The following is a 27,823-nucleotide window of genomic DNA, read 5'->3' on the forward strand; positions in this document are numbered from 1 at the left end:
TTCACTGACAAATACATAACACACATAGCTTTCAGGCGTTATATACAGGACCAAAGACACACTGTGTATCACACGAATACACAAATATCAATAACATATCCCTTAATCAGAATGTAGTCCCTTCCACAGCATTTTAATTTCATATCACTGCAATTTCTAAAAATCCAGACAACTTGAATGTCACCATTTTTTTAAATCTCCATTTAGTATATGTCTCACAAGTGCAGTCCACCTTAAGTTTAAAAAACAAGATCTTACCTGTAGGGTCTGAGGCAAGGTGAGTAAAGGCAGCAAACAGGTTGCTATATCAATATAAAATAAAAGAAACATACAAAGAAAAAAGCCACAACAGAAATGGCCACAAACAGCTGTGACATTTACAGTACGTGAACATACCTGACACCAACGACAACTGTAGTACCGGTTGGTACTATCATCTGAGTAGTTTTTATAACCCACAGTTTTGGAACGTAAAACAGTGATAGCTGAATTGGAAGAGACCTAACTCAAAAAGGGGTAAACCAGATCAAAGTGGAAATCATTAAGGAGCACAAATTGCTGTGTCATGAAAGGAAAGTCAACCAACCCAGGAAATGAGGGAGATTCAATGAATGAAAGAGTGAAACATCAATCTTCATGAGCTTGTATATTAAAATCTGTAAGTGTATGCATGGGATATACTCATTTGATTTCACTGTTTGTTGAAGGACATATGTGTGCGTGCGTGTGTGTGTGTGTGTGTGTGTGTGTGTGTGTGTGTGTGTGTGTGTGTGTGTGTGTGTGTGTGTGTGTGTGTGTGTGTGTGTGTGTGTGTGTGTGTGTGTGTGTGTGTGTGTGTGTGTGTGTGTAAAGAAAGCTAATCAGACACAGAGAGGGTAATAGGGGGTTTGCGAGAGAGTGATTCTTCCTACCTCAAGGAGCTGTACTCTGACTCTGTTGTACGCTTTCAGCCAGCGAACTTTGGATGGAGAGCAAGGTGGAGGGCCATCTTCAAAGAAACTGATCAAATAAAGCAAGAAAGAAAACAAAAGGTTCAAAGGGAAACGTTTCAAAAAGACATGAAGAAATTGAAATACATCCCCTGCATCTTGCAGTTGTAGGACTGGTTGTGTTGATGAAAGGGAAGTCTATCTTAAAGCAAAACCAAACTAACAAAATTCCACTTTAAATATTGAAATGTTTCATGAAATCATGCAAACCAAAATATCTATATTTTTAACATACCACATTTTAGCCTTTTCCTGGTTGTCAAGGATTGGTGTAGGAAGAATCATCAAAGATTCATGCAAGTCTTTGTTGGAAACAGGCTCTGGAAGCGGATGCAGCTCTTTCTCAAACTCGTCCTCATGTTCTTCTTCATTCCAGGAAGACTTCTGGCTTTCATGAGGTGGTCTCAGAGTGCTGGGCGGGTTCTCTGGAACTCGCCGCTCCTCAGGTTCAGAGCTGAGCTGGGAGCTGGCCGGGCTGAGGTTGCCTGATGAATCAAAGCGACTGCAGTCCGGTGGACTGTAGGAGAATGATGTTGTTATTTAGAATATGGTGGTGAATTGTGAAAGCAAAATATCGTTTAGGGAGAGTAGATTTGAAAGTTGAATTCTCAAATTCAGTGTTTGGATCAGTATTACTAATTGAATTCATGGTAAAAAAAACAACTGTAAATGGCTGACACTGAATTTGGAAATGAACTGTTGGAACTGTTCATTTGGGGGTAAAACTCAAGGTAGCATCAGATCCAGGGAAGAAGGTGACATGAAACAAGGGGTGCACAGGATTCAGTTGGGTCTTGAATAACTGAAGCGATTGCAGAAATGTTCTAACAATTAGGTCAAACAAGGGGTTAACATCAGCACTGGGCGGTCCTCAGCATTTTCTAAAAATGGTGGTCATACTGCTAGCTTAAGCCGGTGATGACATGTTAATAAAAAAACGGAGCTATTCTAGTTGACACTGAAGATCCTGCCTAAAAGCAGAATAAATAAAAACGTTTAATTCACCTACTCTAACTGCAGTCAAATGACAGGATCTGCCAATGCATGTAAAATACAATAAAGGCAACTTATTTATAATCCTTTAACCTTTTAATAAGATTGAAAATGAAAGGTTACAAACTGTGTCGGAGCACTGGGGATACACTTCGCCTTCCTGGTAAAAATCGTAAAGGGCTGACTGGATAAGAGAATACTCTGTGGTTGCTGGATGATTGAGCCTGCTAACAGGGAAAGTGCTTTGTGCTTTAACAGGCATGATTTACTTTGTCTTGGGTGCAGGCCAAATTACTTTTCACTGGTCCTTTTACTCGAGTGTCCCGCCTGCCCCGATGGTGTGCATGGCCACGCCATCATAAATCTATCGGAGTTTTAATTCACATAAACAAATTGGCTAAGGCTTGGAGAATAATTTAGAGAACTGCAGAGGACAGAGGAAGGAGGGGCTTTATAGACGCCTCACACATGAAATGTTAATACATAAAGACCATTCATTGCACTTCCATCACTGTCAGGGAAAGCTATTACGGGGTGTTGTATGTACAAAATAGCTTTAGTACATCTACACATAAGGGTGAGCAAATTTCAAGCAGATAAGGTTATTTCTTTTTCCTGTGACTTTGTTGATGACACTTGTATCAAATGTACTTAAAACTATCTGCATTCATGAGTTGGATAAGCAGTATATTTTAAGCAAGACATTTGTTTGGTTGGATTAAATCGAAAATGTCTTAATGTTACAGTATGCATAGGATCTTAGAGTTATTTGAGGAATGGGAAAGAGAAAAATGGGAGAACAGAAATAAAGATAGCAAATGTGAAAATAATTACTAAAGGGGATAGGAGCAGGAAAGGAGGTACACAGTTGTCTACCTAAGCATGATAAATGCCCAATGCAATTTATCATACTAATTGTACTAGCCTTTTTGCGTCTTTGTTTGTCAACAGGTCCTTTGGTTGCTCTGTCCCCAAATCGGCATGCATCGTGTCAGGTGTGTCAACATCATTCTTATCTACCTCAAATGGGGTGATCTTGAACTGGGGTGTATCCAATCCTTCTTCTAAGGAAATTGAGTGAGAGGGGAGGCCAGACTGTGGTGACTCTGCAAAAGTGTCACAACTTCCTGTGTTTGAATTTTCTGTTGGTCCTTCTGTGTCACTGGAATCTGCACTTTCAGTTTCTCCAGAGCATTGGGAAAGTTTCTCAGGATCTAGCTCACAAATGTCATCCATAGGTTTTGGACTTTGGGACTGAGGTTGGACTGTGACCACTACAGGTTTAGGAGGGTCAGAGTTCCCGAACATTGAGCCAAGTTTCATGCCAAAAACAGAAGAAGCAGATGATGGTTCTTCCTTTGCAGATGGCTTCTCATCCTGAAAAATACCAGCTGAAAGGCTTTTAAAACCAGAAAATAGACCACCATCTGTCTGTTGTCGCTGTGGTGTCTTTGTACCAGTTGCTGGAGAAGAAGGGCTTGAGAATAGGGATCCAATAGATGATGTGCCTTCAGCAGCTACAGACATAAAGCCAAATGTAGTAGCAGCCAGACCAGGCATTTCAAACACTCCCTTGGTTTCAGGAGCTGGGGGTGGCACAGCTTTGTCAGATAAGGCAGCATCTGGGGCCTCTAAATGCTCTGCATGCCCTTCATCACCTAATTCTTTCTCAAGGGAAGCAGGTTTCATGATGGACTCTGTTAGAGAACTTCCTTGTGCCTCTGTTATGTCTGTTTGTTCCTCCTGTTCCTCTAATCCTTTTTCATTGAACTCAACATCTTCAGGGCTTTTGACACAGCCATCTCCAGATGAAGATGCCTTCTCGGTATTTGTCGCTTCAATGCTCTCAGGGACAGTGACTGTCGCACAAGTATCCCCTTGTCCAGATTCTGTGCCTGACTGATGGCTGTCATCAGATTGAGTTGTTTCACCTTTAAAAATACCAAATAGGTCACTGGTAAGGGATTCTGTAGCAATGCTACTTGGGAGTCCAAAAAATGAGCTTTTCTGTTGTTGCTGTTGCTGTTGTGGCTGCGGACGAGGAGCAGGTGATGAACCAAATAGTGAACCAGGTGAACTTGAAAAAAAGCCACCAACAGTTGCTGATTTACTTGGGGCATTTGGGGTAGAAAACATAGACATAAAGCCAGAAAATTGAGCTGGTTCAGGAGGCCTCTGTGGTCCTGCCTGTCTTGGTCCAGCCATTCTTGGTCCAGCCATTCTTGGTCCTGCCATTCTTGGTCCGGACATTCTTGGTCCAGACATTCTTGGTCCGGACATTCTTGGGCCCCCCATCCGGGGCCCACCCATTGTTGGTGCTCCCATTCTTTGTCCTTGTGGGCCAGGGGGCCTTGCCATGCCTGGTCTTGGCTGTTGCTGCTGTGGAGGAACTGCAGGTCCCATTGAAGGGTCTTTTAAAGGACCCACAGCTTGAGATATCATGATTTCTGCTGAGCTGGAACCTACAGTTTCTTTCTCATCTAATGACGAGTCCACTGCAACAGAACGTTCACTTTCAACAGGTTTCTCCAATTCATGCACAAGTTCGGTGCTAGGTTCTGCAAGCTCTAATTTAGCCTCAATTGGTACCTTGGTAGTCTGGTCAGAGGTCGATTGCAAGTTCTCTTCAATAGATTGTTCAGATTTTGAAATTGCATTCTCTGTTGCAACAGCACCCATTATCGATTCAGATGTAGGTTGTTCGGCAACTGCTATTACTGAATCAGCTTCATTTTGCTTTTCAGTAGATGTATCCAGATCAACAGCTGCTTGTTCACCAACAACTTTCAAAGGTTCCTTAGTTAATTTTTCCACATCAGCAACTGATGTTTGTTCCTCAATATCTACCTTCAATATCACCTCTGTAGATTTTTCCACATCTGCAACTGATGTTTGTTCCTCAATATCTACTTTCAATATCACCTCTGTAGATTGTTTCACATCTGCAACTGATGTTTGTTCCTCAATATCTACTTTCAATATCACCTCTGTAGATTGTTTCACATCTGCAACTGATGTTTGTTCCTCAATATCTACCTTCAATATCACCTCTGTAGATTTGTCCACATCTGCAACTGATGTTTGTTCCTCAATATCTACTTTCAATATCACCTTTGTAGATTTGTCCACATCTGCAACTGATATTTGTTCCTCAATATCTACTTTCAATATTACCTCTGTAGATTTTTCCACATCTGCAATTGCTGTTTGCTCTTCATCAGCTTTTAACGACCCCACAGTTTGCTTTTCTATCTCTGGAATTGTTAGCTCTCCATCAACAATTTCCCCATCTTCCACTTCAACAACATCTAATCCTGGGGCATTTTCAGTACAATCCAAAACACTTTTCAATTGCATATCGTCAGTCTTTTCTATTGGGCTTTTAATGGCAGCTATGTCACTTTTGTCATCTATGCTTGTATCTTTAAACGTTTCTTTTCTTGATTCAACAACTTCTTTCTCAGCATCCTCTGTATATTTTATTTCTAGATGTTTATCTTTGTCATCTGACTGTTCCTCGTTTACTAGATTTACATCTTGTGATGTCTCCTTCTCTACTAGTTTACCAGTCACATTTGGTGCATCTGGGATTGAAGCCTCCACCACAACTGAAGCATTTTCATTACAAGAAAGGTTTTGTTGCATTCTGGGTATTTTGTCCTCCTCTGACAGAAGATTTGTTGGGGACAGAGTTTTTTCAGTGGTATCTTTATTGATGTCCAATGTTGAATCTTGACCATCTTGGCATGCATTCTCTACTTTTGGTTCCACCTTAACTAATTTTGTAGAAAGAGGCTCCGAACATACATTGTCCACGGCCTCAACCAGTTGCTGCTTTGCTTCTTTGGTAAATTCTTCTGTTTGTAGGGGTTTCTCGTGTTCCGAGGGAATCTCCTCTTTTACAACTGTTTCTGGCTCTGTCTTGGTTTCCTCCATGAAAGACATTCCAAATAGTCCAAACCCAGATTTAGATTTATTACCATCCCCGCCAAGTGAGAACACAGATGAAACTTTAAAACCAGCCTCCGATTCAGCTGGTTTAGAAGCTGCCGGACTAGCTTCTGATGCTTGCTGGTTTTGTCCACCAAACATGGAAAATAGTCCTTTTCCTGAAGTCTCTGGACCTCTGGGTCCTTGTATTGTAGCTGTTGGTCCGGGTGGGGGTACTCTAGGTCCAGTTTGGGGCTGGGCACTGAGCCCTCCAAACTTTGAAAACAACCCTGCACCAGGAGTTTCTTTATTTGTAGTAGAACCAGGGAGGATGCCACCAAATATGGAAGATCCAGTAGAAGGTCCTCTTGGTGCGGCACTACCCCCAAGATGACCTCTGGGACTGGGTGGTTGATGGGGTGTAGATGCACCAAACATTGAAAACAAGCCTTTGCCTGGAGGTTCTTTGGGTACAGGACCTCTTGGTCGCACACTTCCTACAGTTGGACCTCTTGGGCCAGGCGTAGGCTGACTACTGGATCCACCAAACATAGAAAATAAGCCTTTTCCCTGGGTCTCTTGTGGTGTTGACTGAGGTGGTGGTGGGCCTTTTGATTCAGGTGAAGATGGAGCATTTGACCCACCCAACATTGAGAGTAACCCTGTGCCAGGAGTGTCTTTGGTAGATGACCCAGGAAGAATGCCACCAAGTATGGATAATCCAGTTTGGGAGGGTGTCTGTTGTGGGGTTGCAGTGGAGCCACTAAACATAGAAAATAAGCGTTTTCCTGCTGGCTCATTAGGTTGTGTGGCCTCAGGCTGGTCAGCCTTGACAGCTAAAATATCCTTATGTGATGTTGTAATTTCTTTGGTGCAAGGTTTGATAGGACAGGGCTCAGGGGTAGAGATGGTGACATCCCTTTCAGTTAATTCATGAAGCTGTTGAAGACATTCCGGGGATTTTGAGTCTGAGGCAGAAGATACTTCCTTCAGTGACAATTTATCAAGAGACTGATCATCTTCCGGCCATACAATATCTGAGGTCTGGCCTTTATCGTTGTTGTCTAATTTCTCAAGGGTTTCGGTATGTTCTGGGGATGCTGTCTCTAAAACGGTCTCACTGAGAGGTTTAACTCCTTCAAGTGGTGTTATATCTGGAGCTGTTGATTTTACATCCTTTGAAGACAGCTCAAGTGATGGTTCACTAGCCTCAGTGGTCTCTGCTTTTAATTTATCTTCCGAGACAGTGGTTGGGACTTTCTCAGTCAGTATATGCTGTGTGTTATGTTCATCTGCCTGGATACTATCCGTAATAAGTGTAGATGACATTTCTGGTGAATAGGTTTTGTCCTGGTCAGAATCAATTATTGTTTCTTTGCTACAGACTTCAATAGCCCTTGCATTCTCAGGTATATCAGACTCAATATCAGAAGGTAAAGAATCCTTACAGTCTGGTAGTGTTACTGTGATGAGAGTGGTATCTTCAGAAGAAATTACTTCTGGTACTTCAGGTTTTCTAAATTCATCAAACTCCTGCTCGTTTTTCTCTTCTTCTGGTGAACTTGCTGCTGAAACAAAAATATGGGGTAGTCTAATATAAGGTTTTGGCTCATCTGGTTTAATTTCCTCATCAGCAGGAGATTCTTGGTTAATGCCAATGTAGATTGAACTTAAATGTGAATGTTGTTTGTCAGCTATATTAGAGACGTCACCAAATCCAGTGTTGACATTGTGAGATTTGGTGGATACAGTTTGATTGGTGTCTTCCTTACATTGATGCTGTGATATGATAGCAGATTTAGATGATACAGATAAAGAAATGTTATCTGTGATGACCTCTCCAGAAAATTCTTTAGGTGTAACCTCTGACAATGTTCCTGAAAGTTCTACTGAATCAGCTTTACTTAGAATTCCTTTGGGTGGGTAGGTATTTTGTGGATAAGAGGGTGAACATTCAGGTTGGGGCAAATCTTTCCCTGGTGTCTCTCTTGTCAGGCTTGCATTTAGTGTTGCCTGTTGTTGCGGACTGTCCTGGGTGATGGACATGAAACCATGCATTGTTAACTTGTTGGAGGGATCGGCTACAGGTGATATGATTGGGGGTGTTTTAGGGCTGACACCTCTTAACAGTGAACCTTTTTCTTTGTATTGGGATTCAATATTTAGTGAGGATGCTGTCAAGGAAGCAGATCGTTCATCTCCGGTTGTCATGTGTTTAGATTTCGCGAAGGCGTTCCCTGCAGTTTTGCTAACAGGAATAACTGCATCATGTGTGACTGCAGGAGTCTGTGTTGGAGTCATTTGTGTTCTGTGCTCCACAGGTCTAGACACAATCTGAGTTTGGTGGGGTATAGCATTCACTGGTTTTGTAGTGGCAGATGGATGCGAACCTAAACCACTATATAATGATATCAAACCTTTAACAGAGGTGGATCCTGCTGGTGTTGAAGATACCTCTGCTACAGGCATTGGGCCATGATTTGGGGTGGATTTGGATGTAAGTGCACCTAACTTTGATTCATGTTGAACTGGAGTCACATTACTTACTGGTACAGTTTGTGTTTGATATTGCTGAACAGGGCATTGACTTAGATCAGGTTGTTTTGAAAGTTGAAGAGGTTTTTCTGTATAATAATATGGAGTTGCACTGCTCTGTACTGCTCTGTACTGCTCTGTACTGCTCTGTACATAAACAGGATGTGGAAAAGAATCAGTTCTTTGTGTAGCATGTGCCTGCTGCATAATCAAAGCCGGTATAGAGGGTTGCACAGTGGAAAAGGGGGGCAATGCTTTTTCATTACTTGTTATCGTTCCACTATATGATGGGCTCTCCTCAATGTTCACACAGCTGTCCACAGTTGGCTGCTTAATAAGAATTTTGGGCACAGAGGACATGTCATGCTGAACAGTTGTATCTTGTCTATGCAACTGTTGAGCCTTTGGCCGAGATCTAGTAAGGAATGGAGTTGAACCAATTTCAAAATCAGGTTGCTGGAATTGCTGTTGTGGGAATGAATGTTGTGTTTGCAGCGTAGGTATGTTGGAAGGTAATTGAGCAAGCTTCTTGGATTCAACCTGTTGATATCCACAGTGTAGTGGTAAAATAGCAGGTGCATAGTCCTGCATAGCCCAAGGAGCTACATTCTGAGGAAGCTGTATATTCCTTTGAATAGATCCCAAATAGGAAACTGAAGGGGTAGAGCTTAATGCTATTACTGACTGATATTGGGTGATGGATTGTTTATCAGTACAATATTCAATATGCTGTGGTGACTTCTGAGTTTCAGAAAGGGCTGTATCCACAGGATAAGGAGGGGGTATATGTTGCTGCTGGTTGTTAAGACTATTCTGAGAGAGGGAGGACACATAAGGAAAGGAAAGATCCTTCACATCTTGATGCCCAAGATTTGTGGTTTGTTTTTGAGGATCCACAGTTAGGTCAATGACACCAGGTTTGGTTTTCTTTTCCAAATGCCTTCCAGTCTGCCTTCTTTCAAAAATGTCTTTCTTTGCATTGTCATTAGTGAAATTTGTGGGCTGTCCATCCTCTGGTACTGTGCAATGGCTTGAAGTGTCCGAAGTATTAAGGCCATCTTTAGAAGAGAAGTCAACTGGCTTATTTTGTGGCCGAATATCCTTGTAGGTGGTCCTTGAAGTAAAGGCCTCATTACTGTGGTATGTAGATATCTGCCTATGAAGTATCTCTGTTGTGTTGACTCCACTCAATGCATGTTTCCCTTGTTGATTCTCTGGTACACAAACAGAATCATTCCTTGTTACATTTGCTGGGTTTTTTACAAATGACAGAGCTCCAGTTGACAAAGTACAAGGAGGTGTTTCAGAAGGTTTTTGCTGTGGTTGTAAAGACATATCTAAGAAGCCTTTGATGGAGTTGGCAGGTGCTGATGCTCTGTGATCTATTTGTTTTGATCCACTCTGCACAAATTCTTGTTGCATCTGTTCTTGTGATCTTACCTGTCTTTGTTGTCTTTTAGGTTGCTCATGGAAGGGGTGTGTTTCCACTATTAGTGGAACACCAACATAATCTCTTTGAGAATAGCTTGATGGCCTTGTCCTTACAAGGGATACTGGATCTGAATAGTTCTGCTCTTTGTCTGATGTGCATGCCTTTGATGACATATCTAATGTGTCTGTAACAGTGTTTGCTGGAGCTGTAGAGAGTGAGCACGTTTGGATAATGGACTGTGACACACCATTGTCCTCACTTAGAATAGCGCAGTTTACTGTCATACAGCTAGGAAGTGGTTGATGGACACCAGGGATACAGTTTCTATCAAGGGTTTGCTGCCTTTGCGCAGGGAACATTGTCTGAAGTTGCTTTTGGCATTCTGATTCCAGTGCTTCAACTACTAGGGGAATACCAACAGAATTCATTCTGGCAACCGCTCTTTCACTAGGTTTATTCACAAGCGAAAATGCTTCACTTTGAGTAGACTCATATTCTAGCAATGTTGTATTCGATATGGCTTGGGATGGCTTGTGTGACATATCCAGTGCTGCAGCTAAGACAGGTCTTTTTGAAGTGTCTGTCTGATGTGTTTGAACAGCCATACAGCTGTGTGGTGGCTGATGTAGAACAGGGACAATGTTTCTTTCCATGGTTTGCTGTTTTTGCACAGGAGTTGAGGTTTGAGGTTGCTTCTGGCATATTGCTTCCAATGATGTTGGTTCAACTACTAGGGGGATGCCAACTGAATCCTTTCTGGCAATGGATCTTGCACTAGGTTTATTCACAAGCGAAAATGCTTCACTTTGAGTAGACTCATATTCTAGCAATGTTGTATTCGATATGGCTTGGGATGGCTTGTGTGACATATCCAGTGCTGCAGCTAAGACAGGTCTTGTTGAAGTGTCTGTCTGATGTGTTTGAACAGCCATACAGCTGTGTGGTGGCTGATGCAGAACAGGGACAATGTTTCTTTCCATGGTTTGCTGTTTTTGCACAGGAGTTGAGGTTTGAGGTTGCTTCTGGCATATTGCTTCCAATGATGGTGGTTCAACTACTAGGGGGATGCCAACAGAATCCTTTCTGGCAATGGATCTTGCACTTGGCTTGTTAACCAGTGAAACTGCTTCACATTGAGTAGATTCATATTCTGGCATTGTTTTACTCAGTGTGGTTTGGAATGGCTTGGGTGACATATCTAGTAATGCAGCTGTGATAGGTTTAATCGAAATTGATGTCTGATGTGTTTGAACAGTGGCTGACAACTGTACATTAGAATTGTTTGACTCTGCAAGGACACCAGGTTTGCTCTGTTGATGTTGTTGACGTAACATAGAATGACATTGAGCATTTTTCTCAAATATTTGTGCAGTTTCAGGGTACCTGGTCTTAGTTTGACCAAAAGGTTCTTGCGGAGGGATATCAACAACAAGTGGTAGACCAACAGAATCTTTTCGTGCAAGTTCACAGGCGCTAGGCTTGCTTCTTGTTAATGGTAGAGCTTCAGCATTGTTCTCTGTCCTTACTTCTGGAACCACCTGATTCAATTTGGAAACAGATTTAGAAGTCATGTCGAGTGTGGCCTTAACTGTATTGGCTGGTCCTGTGGCTTGACGAGCTTGTGTACAGATCTCAAGAGATCCAGAAGAATTACCTAAACAATACTGCTGTCTTGGTAACAATATCCTCCTACTACAAGATGGAACCTCATTTTTCGTAACAGAACATTTTACCTGAATACCTTTAATATTATGACTAGGATATTCCTCAAAAGATGTTGAATGAATATCCTCAGCGTTTTGTTCCTGAGACCCTGTTGATACCCCTTTATATGACAAGTCAATTGATTCATGATGACTTAAACTCGTTTCTGCCTTCTCAGAAGATGCTGGTTTTCTTATTTTGAATGAAAGTGTCGCACAGAGAGGATCCTCTGAGGGCACAACAGTTTGTGGAGTCCGCTGGGTGGTTGCCTTCACAGACATATCTAATGTAGCTTTGATTGAGTTGGCTGGTGCAGTAGTCTCCTGATATTGCTGAGCCTTTCCACTAGAGTTATAGGAAGGAGGTGTACAAACTGCTCCCTTACTGTCAACAGGAATCTGCTGTGTAAAAGCACTTGTAACTATAGGTTGGCTTTTCTGCATCTTTAGAGGCTGATCGAAGGAAGAATTCAGTTGCTGTCCCTGATGGTATGCTTGTTTTCTAATAACAGGGCTTACCAATGGTGTGGTACAAATAGGTTGGGGTGATTTATTTATTTCAGGCTGTTTGGGACCACAATCATTGGTAGACACTTTACTTGAAACATGATAAAGTGAAGAGCTACCTGTTGCTGATGACATTACATTAGTGGAAGAACTCTTTGGTAATTTATAAGAAGATGCAGGAGATGGTTTGGATGAAATATATTTTGCAGCTTTCCCAGAGACTGTAACAGCAGTTGCGATAATATCAGTTACAGACATACTGTGGGAGGTTAATGGCCTTTGGATATTCTTTGAAGCCTCCGGATTGTAAAATCTTCTCTCCACTTTGCTTTGTTGGTCAACTTTGTTCTGAGAAAATGTTCTCAACAATGAAACCCTTGGACTTTGCTGTAATGTGCCCAAATTGGGATGTTCGAAATCAGGCCATTCAACTTCTTCTTCCTCAATCTGTTTAGTAAGATCTACAGCAATGGTTTTGTCAGTCAAGTCCGCAATAGCATTAGCATCCATCTGTTTTTTCTCTTTTAATCTTTTTACCTTGTACTTTGTAAAGTCAACAACTTTGTCCTCTTGAGTAGATTCTAGATTGGCAGTTGTTGCATCTTTTTGTTTGGTATTTTTGTTTGTATCAATTGTGGCGGAGAAATCTAGGACTCTGTTGCTTATTTGGGAGTCTATAGGGGTGCAAGCGTTTTGATTTATTTTGTAAAGGTGGGCTTCATTAACTGTGCTGTCATTCAATATATGTAACTGAGGTGTACATTCTTTTGATGACTCTTGTGGCTGCTTTGGAGATTGGCAGGATGTTTGGTCCACTGCTTTGCTGACTTTGCTAGTGTCACACAACCCGGCGACTGCAGGCTTAATTGCTTCTGATAAAACTCTGGGTTTTTCTGCCTGAGATGGCTGCCTTACAAGCTGACGTCTCTGTGTGGAAGTTGAATCCACAGTTACAGTTGCAGTAGATTTGGTGGGTAAACTCTTAACAGAAGTTGGCTGTGCTGAAATAGCTGGAGAAGCTTTAGTAACAGTTGGTGGTGTAGGCAGTTTCCTTCCCAAGGGGACAATTCCTGGTATTTTTGAAGCTGATGGAGTCTCAGGAAGATTTCTGGAACATTTAGAAGTCTCTGAAACCTTGCTCGACACTAATGGTGATGTAGCAGCAGTTGAAGATGGCAGTTTACTTGCATTAATGTTCGGAGATACTCCAGAGTTTCCTACCATTTCTTTTGGTTGGTCGGAAGATGTATCAATTATATCTGTAATACTGATTTTAGGAATTGGGTAATGTTTGTTTGGAGGGATTTGTTTTGAATAGCCCCTTATAGAAGGTGCTGGTGTAGGCATATCTTCTAACACCTGATGTTTCCAGTATGGCCCTCCATGTCCCCCTTTCAGTGACTTTAACGTAAGATCAGCTGCTTCCATCGGTTCCTCTTGACAGCTATAGCTATTTGTCACCGATTCCAGCTTAATCTTTTTAAGCTTGTACAAACTAAAGTCCACAGGCTGATCTGCCTGATATGATAAAGATTCCTGAAACATTTGAGAGAAGCTTTCCAAATTCATATTCATAATTTTTTCACCTTTTCTAAGGGTGGAAGCTAGGTCCATGGGTGCATCTGAAAGCTCTAATTTATTCTGTTGCTGGCCTTGACTACAGACACTTTTGTCTTCGGTGCAGAGGGGGATCTTAAAACCACAAAGGGTCCCTTTTTCAGTTTCTTTTTGTTTCAGAATGTTAGCGATATTCTCAGTGATATGTCCAAGAGCTTGTACATCCTCCGGTGCAGCACAGGCGTAAAGGTGTCTCCCAGCTCTGTCAGTTAATAGGGAATATATGTACTCCTCATCAGTATAGACATAATATCCACAGTCCCCAGCCTCAGCTGGCCACCACAACCCTTGCTCCATTAGTGAAAGCCATTGTTGGTACCACTCAGAATCCTCTAACAGCATTTCCTCATCTGCATCCCCTGTAGTTCCTGCAAACCTGCTTAAATCCATAGCACCACACGTCAAATCCACAGGACCCTTTTTTGTGGCAAGTTGTTTTATAAACTCAGTTGCTGATTTCAAACCAAAGTCTTCATCTTTTAAATTGCTACTCATACCGTTTTTTTCCACAAAGGGCTTTCCACAACCTTCCTTTACACTGCAATCTGCAAGTGAATTACATCTACTTAACTGAGTCTTTGTTTTTTCCATGGAGAGATTAAGAGCACTACTTTCAACAATCCATGGTTTTCTTTGCATATCAATATCGTGTAAATGGTCACAGCTCCTCCAGGGCTTCTTGTCTCTGATACTCATGTCAAACAAAACAAAATCTTCTTGTGGCTCAAGGAAACGATTCCTGTCTTCAAAAAGCTGGGAAGCAGCATCCCTCCAAGGATGAGAGGGTACATTGAAGTCACTTATATCCATTTCTGTAGGATTTAAACATATGTGATTCTGCAATTGTGGTTCTCTAACGGTTGATGGTAAAATCCCTTGGCATGCTTGGGAGCGTTCATTAACTTGAGTGGCAAGGGCTTCAGTAAGGATGTAATCATTGAGTTGCTGCCATAGAAGAGCTTCTATGAGACACTGATGCTCATATAGCTCTGGTGGTATAACACCATGCTCTGTAAAGTTGTATAAAAGATCCTTGTAACCATACTCATGTGCTGTCCCGTACAAGAGACGTTCAATTTCCTCGAGGTAAGATTTGATTGGGGGAATTGTACTATCTTGCCAAACCTGAGATTGAAGAGTTGCATTACGAGTAGCTGTAACAGCAGGTGTTAGTGTTGCGGTTCTTGAAGGCATATCTCCCTTGCTCTTTGGTAGCAAGCAATCACTTAGTTCTTTTTCACTGTCCTTTCCAGGAGCACAAGTGATAGTGTCACGAGGGCCTGTTTTAAATATGCTGGATAACAAACCAGGAGATGTGCTACTTGTGCTGGTTTTTGGTTCCTCCTTTCCTGGTGTAGGGGTTGATGGCTGCTGTGTCTTTGAGGGTGTCTCCTCCGTGACACTGAAAAGACCTGAAAGGAAACCTTTTTGAGAAGGACCTTTCAGTTCCTGATCTATGGACAATTCTTCTGAATCTCTAGTTCTCTGAATCTGTGGTCGTCCCTGTCCTACACGTGGCTGATGTTCTTGCTGTGTTGTTTGAAGGTTCCCCTGATCAGAAGATGATGAAGATGATGACTGTTCCACACTACCTGCAATTTTGTTCATTAGGCCAGAAAATAATCCTCCTGTTTCAGATTGGGCTGGATTTTGCCCTGATTTAACAGATAGTTGACCTGCTTGAGCAGGTTGAGCCGACTGTTGGTCCTGTGGTACATTTTCACCAGCCGCAAGCTTCAGAAAACCTGAAAGCAACCCGCCACCTTGACTAGCCTGTTGTGTAGTTTTATGTTGAGGATTTGCAATGTTGCCAGGTTGTTGCTGCTGAGGTGATGTCTGACCAAACAGACCAGACAAAAATCCCACTTGCTGACTGGATTGAGACGACTGACCTGCAGATTGAGCAGGTCCAACAGTGTTTGATGTATTTACCTGTTGAGAGCCAGTCTGTAAGGTAGGCTGTTGTGGTGCATTATCTGTTGATGCTAACTTATTAAACAGTCCTGACAATAGCCCACCTTGCTGTGGCTCTGGTGCAGGGGCAGCAGGTTGAGGGGGTATCTGGTTTTGCCTTTGAATAAGCTGTTTTTTCCCTTGTTGCGATTGCTGCTGGTTGGGATTACCAACAGGTGGTGTCTGTTGTTCTACAGGAGTAGGACCTGATGCAAATAGCCCAGAGAACAAGCCTCCCTGTTGAGTCGATGGTTGTTGGGTCATCGTAGGGCCTGCTCTTTGTGTGTTTGGCTGCTCTGGTTGACTTACCACTGTTGACTGTTGGGTGCCAGCATCTGCAATTTTGTTAAATAATCCAGTAAGCATCCCTCCAGGACTACTTGGGGGCTGTTGGGGAGGGACTTGGTCTCGCTGATTATGTTGGTTCCCTGATGAGGGGCCCTGTTGCCGGTTTTGTGAGGGCTGTTCCAGGTTTGCAGGAGCAGAGTCTTGGCCCCCCATTCCAAAAAGGCCAGAAAAGAAGCTTCCTTGTTGAGGAGGGGCTTGCTGTGTCGGTCTTTGGTTAATTTCTTGATTTACAGTATGTGACTGTAGCTGAGATGGAGTAGGATTAGGATCCACAATCTTGTTAAAAAGTCCTGACAGCATGCTACCTGATTGCTGATGCTGTTGTGTAGGTTGTGTAGTCAGAGGTGCTGTTGCTGTTTGGGAAGCGGTTTCTGTGAGTTTCAACAACCCCCCAAACAATCCACCAGGTTGAGTTGCTGCTGCTTTTGGAGGTAGTTTTTCTGTTGTTTGGTCGGACCGCTGCTGTTCGTTTGGCTGTTTTTCTGATACTACGGACTGTTCTACTTGCTTGTCAGGTAGACCTTTGTCAGGAGGGGGTGCTTCTGTTGAACCTGCTGACTGAATAAGAGGAGTGGAACCTTTACTCATGTTATGATCAGGTCCTTCTGTTTTGGCTATATGGTTAGTTGTATCTGGTTTGGACTCTTGACTAGATTGAGTTGGTTCAGACCCAGACAATGTGTCTGTGGCTTTTTTAAAGAGCCCAGATAAGAGACCTCCACTAGGTGGCAGGTCAGCAGCAGGTTGCCCTTGCCTTTGTGTTGGAATTTGGCCAGTCTGGCTTAATGGCAATGATGACAGTGACTGATTTGTAGGAGAAGAAACATTATCAGACACACATTTTAGAAATCCTGACAACAGTCCTCCGGATTGTTGTGTGGAAGAATTATTTTGTATTTGAGGGGAAGACTGGGAAAAAAGGCCTGAAAATAGCCCACCTTGTTGAGACTGATTATCCTCTCCCTGGGCTTTTTTGTCAGATGACACATCGTCTGCTGATCCTAGTTTCATTAATCCAGTAAGAATACCTTGAGTCTGTGAGGCTTGAGGTTGTGTTGCAGAATGTTCCAGAAGATTGGTGGGACCATGATCTTTAGATGTCATATCTGCTTCAGGCTGAACATTTGTATTGCACAGGGGATGACTTTCAGACAATGCTTGCTCTTGCTCCAATTCTTCTGTTCTTAAGACAGTGCTCTCTGTAGTCTTAGGGATAAAGTCTTGATTATGTGTCTCAGTTTGACCAGTTGGTGCTGTTAGCACCACATTAGGAGTCATTTCTGGTGTTGCTGGTTCCTTAGCACTTTCATTTGGGGCTACCTTAAACAGGTTTGAAAACCAACCAGTTTCTGTGTTTCCTTTTGGTACACTTTCAAGAAGTGCAGCACGACTTCGTGTAGGGCTTGGGGATGGACTTTTTAGAGGGGCATTGGAATCTTCACCAGATGCAAACTTAAGAATTCCAGAAAGCATACCTCCTTCGGTTTTTGGTGGGGTTGTTGTTGAACTATTTTCAGATGAGAAAAAGGGAATTCTTAGTTTGCTACCTAAAAATGACTCATCTGGAGGATTGGAATCAGTCTGCAAGGAATGTTCAGAAGGAACTGTTGACATAAGTGTGGAGAGAGATTTCTTAAAAGGACTGAAAAATCCAGTTTCGTCTGAACTGCTTTCTAGTTTCGGTTCAGACATAGCAGAAGTTCTTCTTTGCTGAATATCAGGTAGCTCACCAGATGACTCTGTCTCTGGAAGAAGTTCTACTGATCCGCTTCCCGTTTCTTGCGAAAGCTCAATTGATTCTCTTCCTGTATCTGGCAACATCTCTACCGATCCACTTACTGAACCTGGTCTCATCTCACTTGATAACTGTCGTTCTGTTTGTGAGCCCTTTCTATTCTGACTCATGGATCCTACTACAGAACCCTGTTGGGATTTACTGCTTGTAGCATCTGCACTTCTTTGCTCAGATGGCTGAGTTGATGGCTCGCTAGATGGCGTTGCACTGGCAAAAAGTCTCAAAGGACTAAGCCTCCCTAACATAGATTCAAACCCAGATGTGGATGGATTAGCAGTTGCTGCACTGCCTTGTGACTCTGTGCCAACATTTGTTGGTGCCTGACCAGTATCAGCTTGTCGACTAGTTTCAGAGGATTGAAATGGCAAAAGAGACTGCAGGGAAATCTTCTTTTCTATTGTTGGCTCCTGAGAGGCAGGAGGAACTATGGCTACTGCGGGGGAGGTACCACCAGTCTTTGGGATAAAGGAAAGCAGCTTTGAAATGCCAGACTCACGTTGGGGTGAAGCTTGGGAGGGAGGTGGATCTCCGGTGGCTGCAGTACTAGCTTTAGGGATCAAAGAAAGCAGTTTTGAAATACCAGAGTCTGCCTGTGGTGGTTGGGGGGATGGAGTTGTGGCCGTTGCTTCCACCTCAGTGGTGGACTTTGATCCCGTGAGTGTACTGAATAATGAACTCATGGCATTCTTTACTCCAGTTATGCCCTGTTCAACAGCACTGTCCTCCTTAACATCAGGTTTGACTTCACTGCTGTTACTCTCTACCGGTTGCTCACTGCTGTTACTCTCTACCGGTTGCTCGCTGCTGGTACTCTCTACCGGTTGCTCACTGCTGGTACTCTCTACCGGTTGCTCACTGCTGGTACTCTCTACCGGTTGCTCACTGCTGGTACTCTCTACCGGTTGCACACTGCTGTTACTCTCTACCGGTTGCTCACTGCTGGTACTCTCTACCGGTTGCTCACTGCTGGTACTCTCTACCGGTTGCTCACTGCTGGTACTCTCTACCGGTTGCACACTGCTGTTACTCTCTACCGGTTGCTCACTGCTGGTACTCTCTACCGGTTGCACACTGCTGGTACTCTCTACCGGTTGCTCACTGCTGTTACTCTCTACCGGTTGCTCACTGCTGTTACTCTCTACCGGTTGCACAACTTCAGTGGTTGGCAGTGCTGGCAGTTTTCTTCTTATTGGTTTGGGCAGTGATTCAAAGCTCTTGATTTCCTCTTCTTTAACCGCCAGGTATTCAGAAACTGAGTGAACTAAGCTTTGAAGTTCATCCATCGCATCTACATATTCATCACCTGGCTCCTCGACAGGAGACAACATAGGATCTTCTCCACCACCTATTCTCTCTTGAATCGCTTTATCGCTTGAATAGCTTTGTCCTCCAAGATGTGACATAGACAGGCTAGGGTAGTAGTAACTTTCATAGTCATAACTAAAATCCCCTTGAGTGAATGTCAGGTCATCTAGTTCCTCATCAGATCCAAATGAATACTGCAGCTCATCTGAACCAACTGACCCGTATTCACCATGTCCCCTGATCCTAGCAGCGTCTTCCCGAGCAGCCTCCTCCTCACGAAAAGCCGCATAGCTCTCAAGTGTGTCCTCTAGGGCAGTTTTTGCCCACAGTCGTGTTTTGTACAGTAGGCCTTCTCTGACTGTTTGTTGTCGTTGCTGTTTGACAGAGGGAATTATATCAATTTCCGGAGGGGAAGATTCATCCTCAAAGCTGCCAGCTTCCTTATAAACTAACCGAACTTCTCCACTACCAAAGCCATGCCTGTTTGGCCTGCCGATCACCTCCTCCGTACCATCAGGGGATACTGCGTCACATTCCACTGTCTGATAGAACCTGCTACCTTTAGACTCACTAGCATTGTCACTGATCCGATAGATGATGCTTTTATCTTCTTCCTCCCATATTTTCTGCTCATCGTCCAAGTAATCATCCAAGACACCTGAATCAGGCACTTTATATTTATTCTCCCAGTCCTCCACCCCCATACCTGAGTCCACAGGGATTATTCTCACAACACCCTTACTGTTTGATCGCCTTGATTCAAGGAAAATAGTGCCATGCAGGAAGCAGTGGAGTGTGTGTGAAAAAAAAGAAAGAAAGGAAAAGATAAAATGAGAAATTAAGTATCAGACGTGGTCGAAAAACCGAAATATCATGCAAAGAAAGTCTTAATGAAGTTTAGTAAAAAGTCAAGTGGAAAAGTAAAACACATATGGACAAAAACATATGTTGATACTGTGCCAAATTCATGGATAACATGTTTGTGCTGTTGTTCATGCAGATGAAAGATTCATATTTTAGTAGGCTTATTTTGGCTGCCATAGTTTTTCTCTCTGATTTTGTCAGAGATCATTTGTTTCCCATGGCAACACTTTCAATATCATTGCTTACATGATGAAACATCTATATTGGGCAATCACTGAACTTGCAAAAGCATACTTGTTAAACTAATTAAATAATTTGACAAAACTATCCAAGGCTGTGGCTCCTATCTCTATCAATAGATTCTGCTACTCTTGTTAACTTAACGCCTCAAAGCAAAGAAAACACATGCATGATGTTGTTGTGAGTACATGTGTGTTTACCTGGGCTGCCTCATTTCTCTATAGTCTAGCTCATAGCTTGGAATAGAGTCTGACTCCCTGGAAAGGGTGTGATGTGGGACCCTGCGTCCTATAGGGTACTGGTGCACTGAGGAATTTGTCTGGGAGGTGTTATGGAACCGTGGAGGTCTGTTGCCAGTTTCACTGCGGTAGTCACTGTCGCGGTCGTCCACTGCACTGTCATGGTCATCCAACGCTGGGAAAAGACAACATTAACAGTTGAGTAAAATACATGACATCATTTCTAAATTACATTTAAATCAGATTTATCTAAGTCCATTAGATTTCCAGATAATAATTTGCTCTTCCTTCATTTATGTATTACTTTGATAGAACAAGCCTCTGGTAGATGTTAGACAGTGTATTTAATGCTCGTAATACATAAAACAAGCTTCCTTTTCTTCCGTGTGTTACAGACATGTCATTGTAAGCATGCCAAATTTGTAAAGTGTAACTTGACAAGTGGAAGAAATAAAAATGGTAATTCATGCCAAAGTTACATCAGTAAGGTATTTTTTGACATATTTCTGCTTAACTTGAGTATTTCAATTTAATGCTAATTTAAACTTACACTCCACTACATTTCAGAGGCAAATATCATACTTTTTACTCCTGTAAATTTGTTTTCACACATTAGTTATTTGTATATATTGGGCCATAATGGGCCAATGTGCCGAATGAGTACTTTGACGGTTTGTACTTTAAGTATATGTTGATGCTAAAACCTTTGTACTTTTACATAAGTAACATTTGGAAATCAGGACTTTTACTTGTTATAGAGTATTTTAGGTCCATTCTATTTGTACTTTTACTCAAGTAAAGGATCTAAGTACTTATTCCAACACTGCTGCTAGGCCATGATGTATGGAATTCTTCCAAATAATAATATATTTTTTAATAAAAAAGCTCCCTCTTGTGGCAGCAGGCGTGTAATACAAAAAAGACCAAGCTGACAATGATGTGAACAACAAGATGATAGAATATTACAACATACTCAAAATGCCACATTGTATATGTGAACACAAATGACACCTACATTGATCAGAAAGGCACATGAATGTTCAATTGTAAATACAATGGCCACAAACAAAGAAAACAGACCAAACATTCAGTATGTGAAAGGAAATGCAAAGAAGAGTCCTGATCCATGCAGAAGTACAGTAGATGACAAGTAAGAGGGGGAACAAAACATCCACTATACGTACTCTGCTGCTCATTCCATCCGAAATAACTCCAATTGCCTGAAGGCATGAAGGCAAGTGTTCAAAGAAGTGAGGAAGCAAAGTGTACTTCATTACTGTACTCAAGTATGTAACATGCAATGGGGCTGAAACCACCTACATCTTGAAGCTTGATGTAAATATGGAATGGGTTATCCAGTATGGGGTAAATAAGGTATGAGTTAAGCAATGTGATCAAATCACACAAAGTCATGTGATAACTGAGTTACTGTAAGATTAGATGAGATGATATAATATGATATAAATTAAGATTATATAAATGAAGATGGTACAAGATAAGATGAGATGAGATGAGATAAGAAGAGATGAGATGAGATATGATACAAACATATATGAATAACATATGGTAATATAAGATAAGATGGAACTTTATTAAACCTGAAGAAGATTCTTGTGCCAGATATTGCAAAGAAATTCCAACAACATGAGCATAAAAATATATAGTGTAAAAAATATAACAAAATATGAACAAAAAGTAAAGTGTGTAAGATGTAATACTAACAACAGTACCTTATGTACAATAAAACACAACAATCAAGATTAGTATGGTAAAATAAGTTAACTTAAATAGAAAATAAATATTGTGTTTGTGTGTGTGCACAGTATATACATGTCACATAGAAAAGATTATATTATACATTTGCACACACAAATACTTATTACGTTTTATATAAATGTAAAACAAAATCCACATACAGAAAAATAAGTTTCACAAATACATTTCTGATCCAAACATAAATAGTTTGGGTTTTAAATTAATGTTATATATATCCACACATTCCTGTATTTAATAATGTTTAATGTTTTCATCAAAAACATATTTAAATGTTGTACATTTATAAAAAAAAAGTGCTGTTTGTGCATGAAACACTCAGCATTTGAATGACGCCACTACATTCACAAGCGCTCTTGGCAGAGAAGTGTCTGTAGCCGATCAGATGTGTATCTCTTCCCACTGGTATGGTTTAATCATGAATGTATAGAGAGAACTGGAAACAGCGTTGGAGGCGGGACTCGGTTCATTCCTATGACAGTTGCTCAGTGGCGCATGAAGCAAAAATGGTCTGAATCTCAAGAGAAAAGGTGTCACTTGAGTATTCTTTAAGCTCGCATCTGATCTCCCGCTCTCGGCTTAGTCATTAGAATGGAGGCGGAATAACTCTAGATTCGGCTTTTAGCGCATTTTACCACTTTTAGACCCTAATGATTTAAATAAGGGTTTTAAGAGTGTACATACTGGGTATTTGATTTAGCTCAAATAAAAAATGATCCTCTGATTTTACAGACATCTCTTTCCCAAACTAATTCAATTAAAAAAAGGTGAACGTGTGAAAAGTGCTATGGCATTAATGTGACTTCTATACTCACAGCACTGAGAGGGAACAGAAGCCATTCGTGTTCTCTGGACCTCGTCCTGCAGTGGATACTGTCACAATTGAAAAGCAAATCAATATCATTTAATACTAAAAAGGCACAAGTCAATACAGTATTTATGGATCAGCTGTGGTGTTGTTAGTATTATTGCCCAGTAGATGGAAGCAGAGAGCCAACCCAAACTCACAAAGAATGGACCACATTCTGACAATGGTTGGTAATTATATTCTACAAAGAGACACTGGAGAGGTTTGAAATGGAGTATTCTTGTCATTTCTGTAATATCCACGAAAATAAAACAAGTTGTCTTTCTTTTATTACTGTATTTATTCTAAAATGTTTTTGTCTGATGTTGACAATTATTTGAATGGAAAACTGGAGAAACGATACTAACTTCAGGATAAAGATAATTTATATATCATTTAAAGGTGATGGAATGAATTTTTTTATACAATTCATTTTCTTTTGGGGAAAATGTCACAGAGACAAGAAATATACTGACTCCAAACTACATGTGGCATATTTTTACTTTTAATAACAGCCGTATGGCACCACTAATACAGTTGATTAGAAGATTAGAAGTAAGAAGGCAATCACAACCAAATATGTATTGATAAATAATTTACTTTACATTTTACCCTGTTTTTATTTATTATTATTTCTTTACTTTTCTTTCTGCTCCTACTCTCACACGGCTTGGCGCACAGTTGATGGATTCAGATACAGTAAAAGCATGAACAAGTAAAGCCACTTATTAAAGTTTTAATGATTCATATAATGCTTTTTACACACAATCCCCTCCTATATCCTATACTGCTTGGATTTATATATAATAATTCTAAAACTTCCTTCTTCTTCTTCCGAACTACCCAGTGGTGGAATGTAACAAATTACATTTACTCATGTATTGTCGTTAATAAGTACTATTTTTACATCTTAACTTGAATATTTCCATGAAATGCTACACTTTTACTTCACTACATTTTAGAGCAGGGGTCTCCAACCTTTCTTCATCTGAGAACTACTTTGAAAAAATGAAAGTGGCCAAGAGCTCCTTGCATCGCATCGCTTACATTTATTCACATAGCCCTCTTCAGTTGAATTAAGCTACTTTTGTACACGTGTGAAATCAATACCCAAAGCTTATCAAAAATCTTAACTTCACATCAAGGTCCAAGAAAACGAAAATGTCTCACATATTATTATTATTATGGCCCACATAGTACATCACTGAACATTCACATACATGTCCTTAATCACTACCTGACACGCATCTTATGGCACATGTGTAAAATAAGTGCATTCACTCTTTTTCACAGTCAGTGAGATGAATGGCACTGCATGGAGTCCACCATAGAGGTGTATGCCGGAGTGTACCCACTTAGGTTCACTCTAATAGAGTCATTTAAATGTTCAGTCAGTCTTGTTCTGTATTTAGATTTCAGGACATTCATGTCAGAAAAAGCTGCTTCACAAAGGTCTGTAGAACAGAACCAAATAAAGCAGACATGTTCAGTGCTGCTTGGTGGATGATCTTATAGTTTTCTGGGTCTACAAGGCTCCAGAAATGTTCTGAGTTTTGCTGAGACTTAAGCTGAACATGATTTTGGAGATTTATAACCTCCATCTCCATCTCCACAGGATTGACACTGAACAGTTCAGCCATCTTTTTCTTCTTTTTCTTCTTTTTCTTCGACATGACATGAAATTATAAACCATAACAAATCAATTGTATAGGTCTAGCCTCCCTATATCTGTGTGAAATTGTTCCATCCTCAAAAACTAAATACTAATACTCCTGCAGTCTAGCTGCAGCTTCGAGCTACGGTCTTCTGTTAAAAAAAGGATACTGAATGTCCTGAATGTGGCATCACACACATGACTTAAATCACAACAGGAGTATTTACAACGGCATATAAAAACAAAAATAGTGCATGTGGGTGCACACTTACATTCTCTGTCTTACTGTTACATAAATCCCATGAATGTATGAGATTAAGTTAGCTTCATCATATCTCAATCAGTGATTAAGTGAATAATAAAGTTTCTATCAGGTCACTCTCAGCCTGTCACTCATTATGTTCAGGGGGGCGGGGTTTGGAGGAACACAGGAGACGGTGATCGCGGAAGCTTTCCTCCTGCCTTCACAAACTTTACACACACGTATTTATCAACTGAAAATAGCAAGAGGACATTCATACTCTGCAATCCAAGACTTGATTAAATCCACCAAAAACCTGACATGACGATAACGAGTGTTTTACAAATTTAAAAAAAATCCCTGTGTCTCTGTGCCGCTGTCACGTCTGTTCCTTGATCTCTGCGTCACCGACCAATTTGATATTCGTGTCACAGAAAACATTCAAAAACAAAAAAACGTTATCGTCCAGCCGCGGCCGAAAAATCAAGAAGCAACGTTACTACGCTATAATCGATAATCGAGCGGCGAGCTACTGAAAAGCTGCCCACGAGCTACCGATCGACGTGTTGGAGACCCCTGTTTTAGAGGCATGACATGTCATTTTTACTCTACTACATTTAATAAACACTCATAGTTACAAGCTTTTGTGTATATGAAAACACAAGTGATGAAATACGTTAATTTTAAATATACGCAGTATTTTAAAAAGTAGGCTATCTTAAAATGGCTCACATTTACAAACTACAACATCAAAATGATTTGACAAGTATGTTCTATTGATAACATTTTTTGTATTTTATTCTATAACACAATTCTGCACACTGTGTATTTGATACACAAAGTACACTTTACTGTAATACTTCCTTACTACTACTTTAACAGTTTCAATTCACGATTTTAAATTGGAATAGAGTATTTCAGGTCCAAAGTAAATCTGCTTTTTCCACCACTGCAAATACCTACATACTCTGGGGAAGAAAAAGGAAGCCAGTCCTAGCTTTTTTCAGTAGATCTCCTTTAAGACTCTGGATTGAACATCTCTAATTGTTATGTAATCTAAAACATATGGACAGGAAAAATACTTTTTAATGCAAAGCAAAATGTTTTATCTGTAGACCTACCTCGTCATGTATCCGCATGGTATTGATCCGATCCAGTTTACTGGTCCAGTACTGAGCTTCGTCTTCTGGGATATCTAGACCGATTGGATGGAAGTGTTAAAAAAAAGTCCGGAGAATATTAGGAGGAGAGTGCAAGAGGGTAAATGGAGGAATAACAGACACAAGGGATGGAAGGATAGGTGAAGGGAGGTAGGTGGGATAAAAAGACAAAGGTAAATAATGGAGGAAGAAGGAAAGTGCGAAACATAGAATGTCAGGCAGAGAGAGGAGCACAGGCACTGTGACTCCACCCTTCCCTCAGTCCCACCCTGTCGTATCCCAGCTGCACTGCTTAATGTTGTCCCATGTTATATTCATGTGTGTTTAATAGCGTATGAGGAGGTTTACTTTTGGAGGACCAGAAATAGAATGAACATCCACCTCAGGGGCCTCACGGGTGCTCCCCAAAGCCACAGAAAGGCAAGAAGCTGGGGCTAAAGAGGAGATACAGTTAAGAATAGGGGAAGATGTAAAAGCCTGGCTATGGTCTCAGCCATGTTACACTACATTACATCACATGTTACTAGTTAGACGCTTTTATCCAAAGCGACTTACATACTCAATACTGTGGGCAATACCCACAGCAAAGTGTCTTGCTCAGGGACACAACGACATGCTGACTGCAGTGGGGTTTGAACACCCCTAACGCACTAACCACTGCACCACAGCCCCCCCGCCCATGTTCCCATGCAAAACACAGCTAGCCAGTGTCAAATGTTTAAATACGTAACCACAGCATATTACTGGACCGACTGGAAAACTGGGTGGGACTTTCGGAAACAGTTCTAAATTGGTTTAAATCCTACTTAAAGGACAGAAACAACTTTGTTTCTATCGGTAAATACACATCTGAGTTGACAAATATGACATGTGGGGTTCCTCAAGGCTCCATCTTGGGGCCTCTTCTCTTTAACATCTACATGCTACCACTGGCTCAGATAATGAAGAACAACAAAATAAGTTACCATAGCTATGCAGATGACACACAAATGTACGTAACAATTTCACCAGGAGACTATGCTCCAATTCAAACACTGAGTAAGTGCATTGAACAACTCAATGACTGGATGTGTCAGAACTTTCTCCAATTAAACAAAGATAAAACTGAGGTAATGGTTTGGAGCCAAGGCAGAACGTTTAAAAGTTAGCGCTGAGCTTCAGTGTGCAATGTTCAAACCAACAGATAAAGCCAGAAATCTAGGTGTAGTCATGGACTCTGACCTGAGTTTCAACAGTCACATTAAAACAGTTACTAAATCAGCCTACTATCACCTAAAGAACATATCTAGGATTAAAAGACTAATGTCACAGCAGGATTTGGAAAAACTTGTCCATGCCTTTATCTTCAGTAGACTCGACTACTGCAATGGTGTCTTCACAGGTCTCACTAAAAAATCTATTAGAAAGCTGCAGCTGATTCAGAACGCCGCTGCTCGAGTCCTCACTAACACTAAGAAAGTGGATCACATCACTCCTGTTCTGAAGTCTTTACACTGGCTTCCTGTGTGTCAAAGAATAGATTTCAAAATACTGCTGCTGGTTTATAAAGCACTGAATGGTTTAGGCCCAAAATACATTTCTGACCTCCTGCTAAACTATGAACCATCCAGATCTCTCAGGTCTTCAGGGACTGGTCAGCTTTCTGTCCCCAGAGTCAGAACTAAACATGGTAAAGCAGCGTTCAATTATTATGCTCCA

General features: G+C 41.3%; 1 protein-coding gene across 1 annotated transcript in view; it reads right to left on the minus strand.

The window, feature by feature from the left end:
• LOC117452310 (protein unc-13 homolog B) overlaps positions 1–27,823 on the minus strand; it is a 146,620-nt gene that overhangs the window by 112,338 nt on the left and 6,459 nt on the right. The window contains 5 exon segments of the mRNA XM_071204287.1: positions 912–999; positions 1,225–1,506; positions 20,412–20,625; positions 23,039–23,096; positions 26,087–26,160. Of these exon segments, the coding sequence (XP_071060388.1) occupies positions 912–999; positions 1,225–1,506; positions 20,412–20,625; positions 23,039–23,096; positions 26,087–26,160 (716 nt within the window).

This window comes from Pseudochaenichthys georgianus, chromosome 9 (assembly GCF_902827115.2).
Source record: "Pseudochaenichthys georgianus chromosome 9, fPseGeo1.2, whole genome shotgun sequence".
Classification (NCBI taxonomy): domain Eukaryota; kingdom Metazoa; phylum Chordata; class Actinopteri; order Perciformes; family Channichthyidae; genus Pseudochaenichthys; species Pseudochaenichthys georgianus.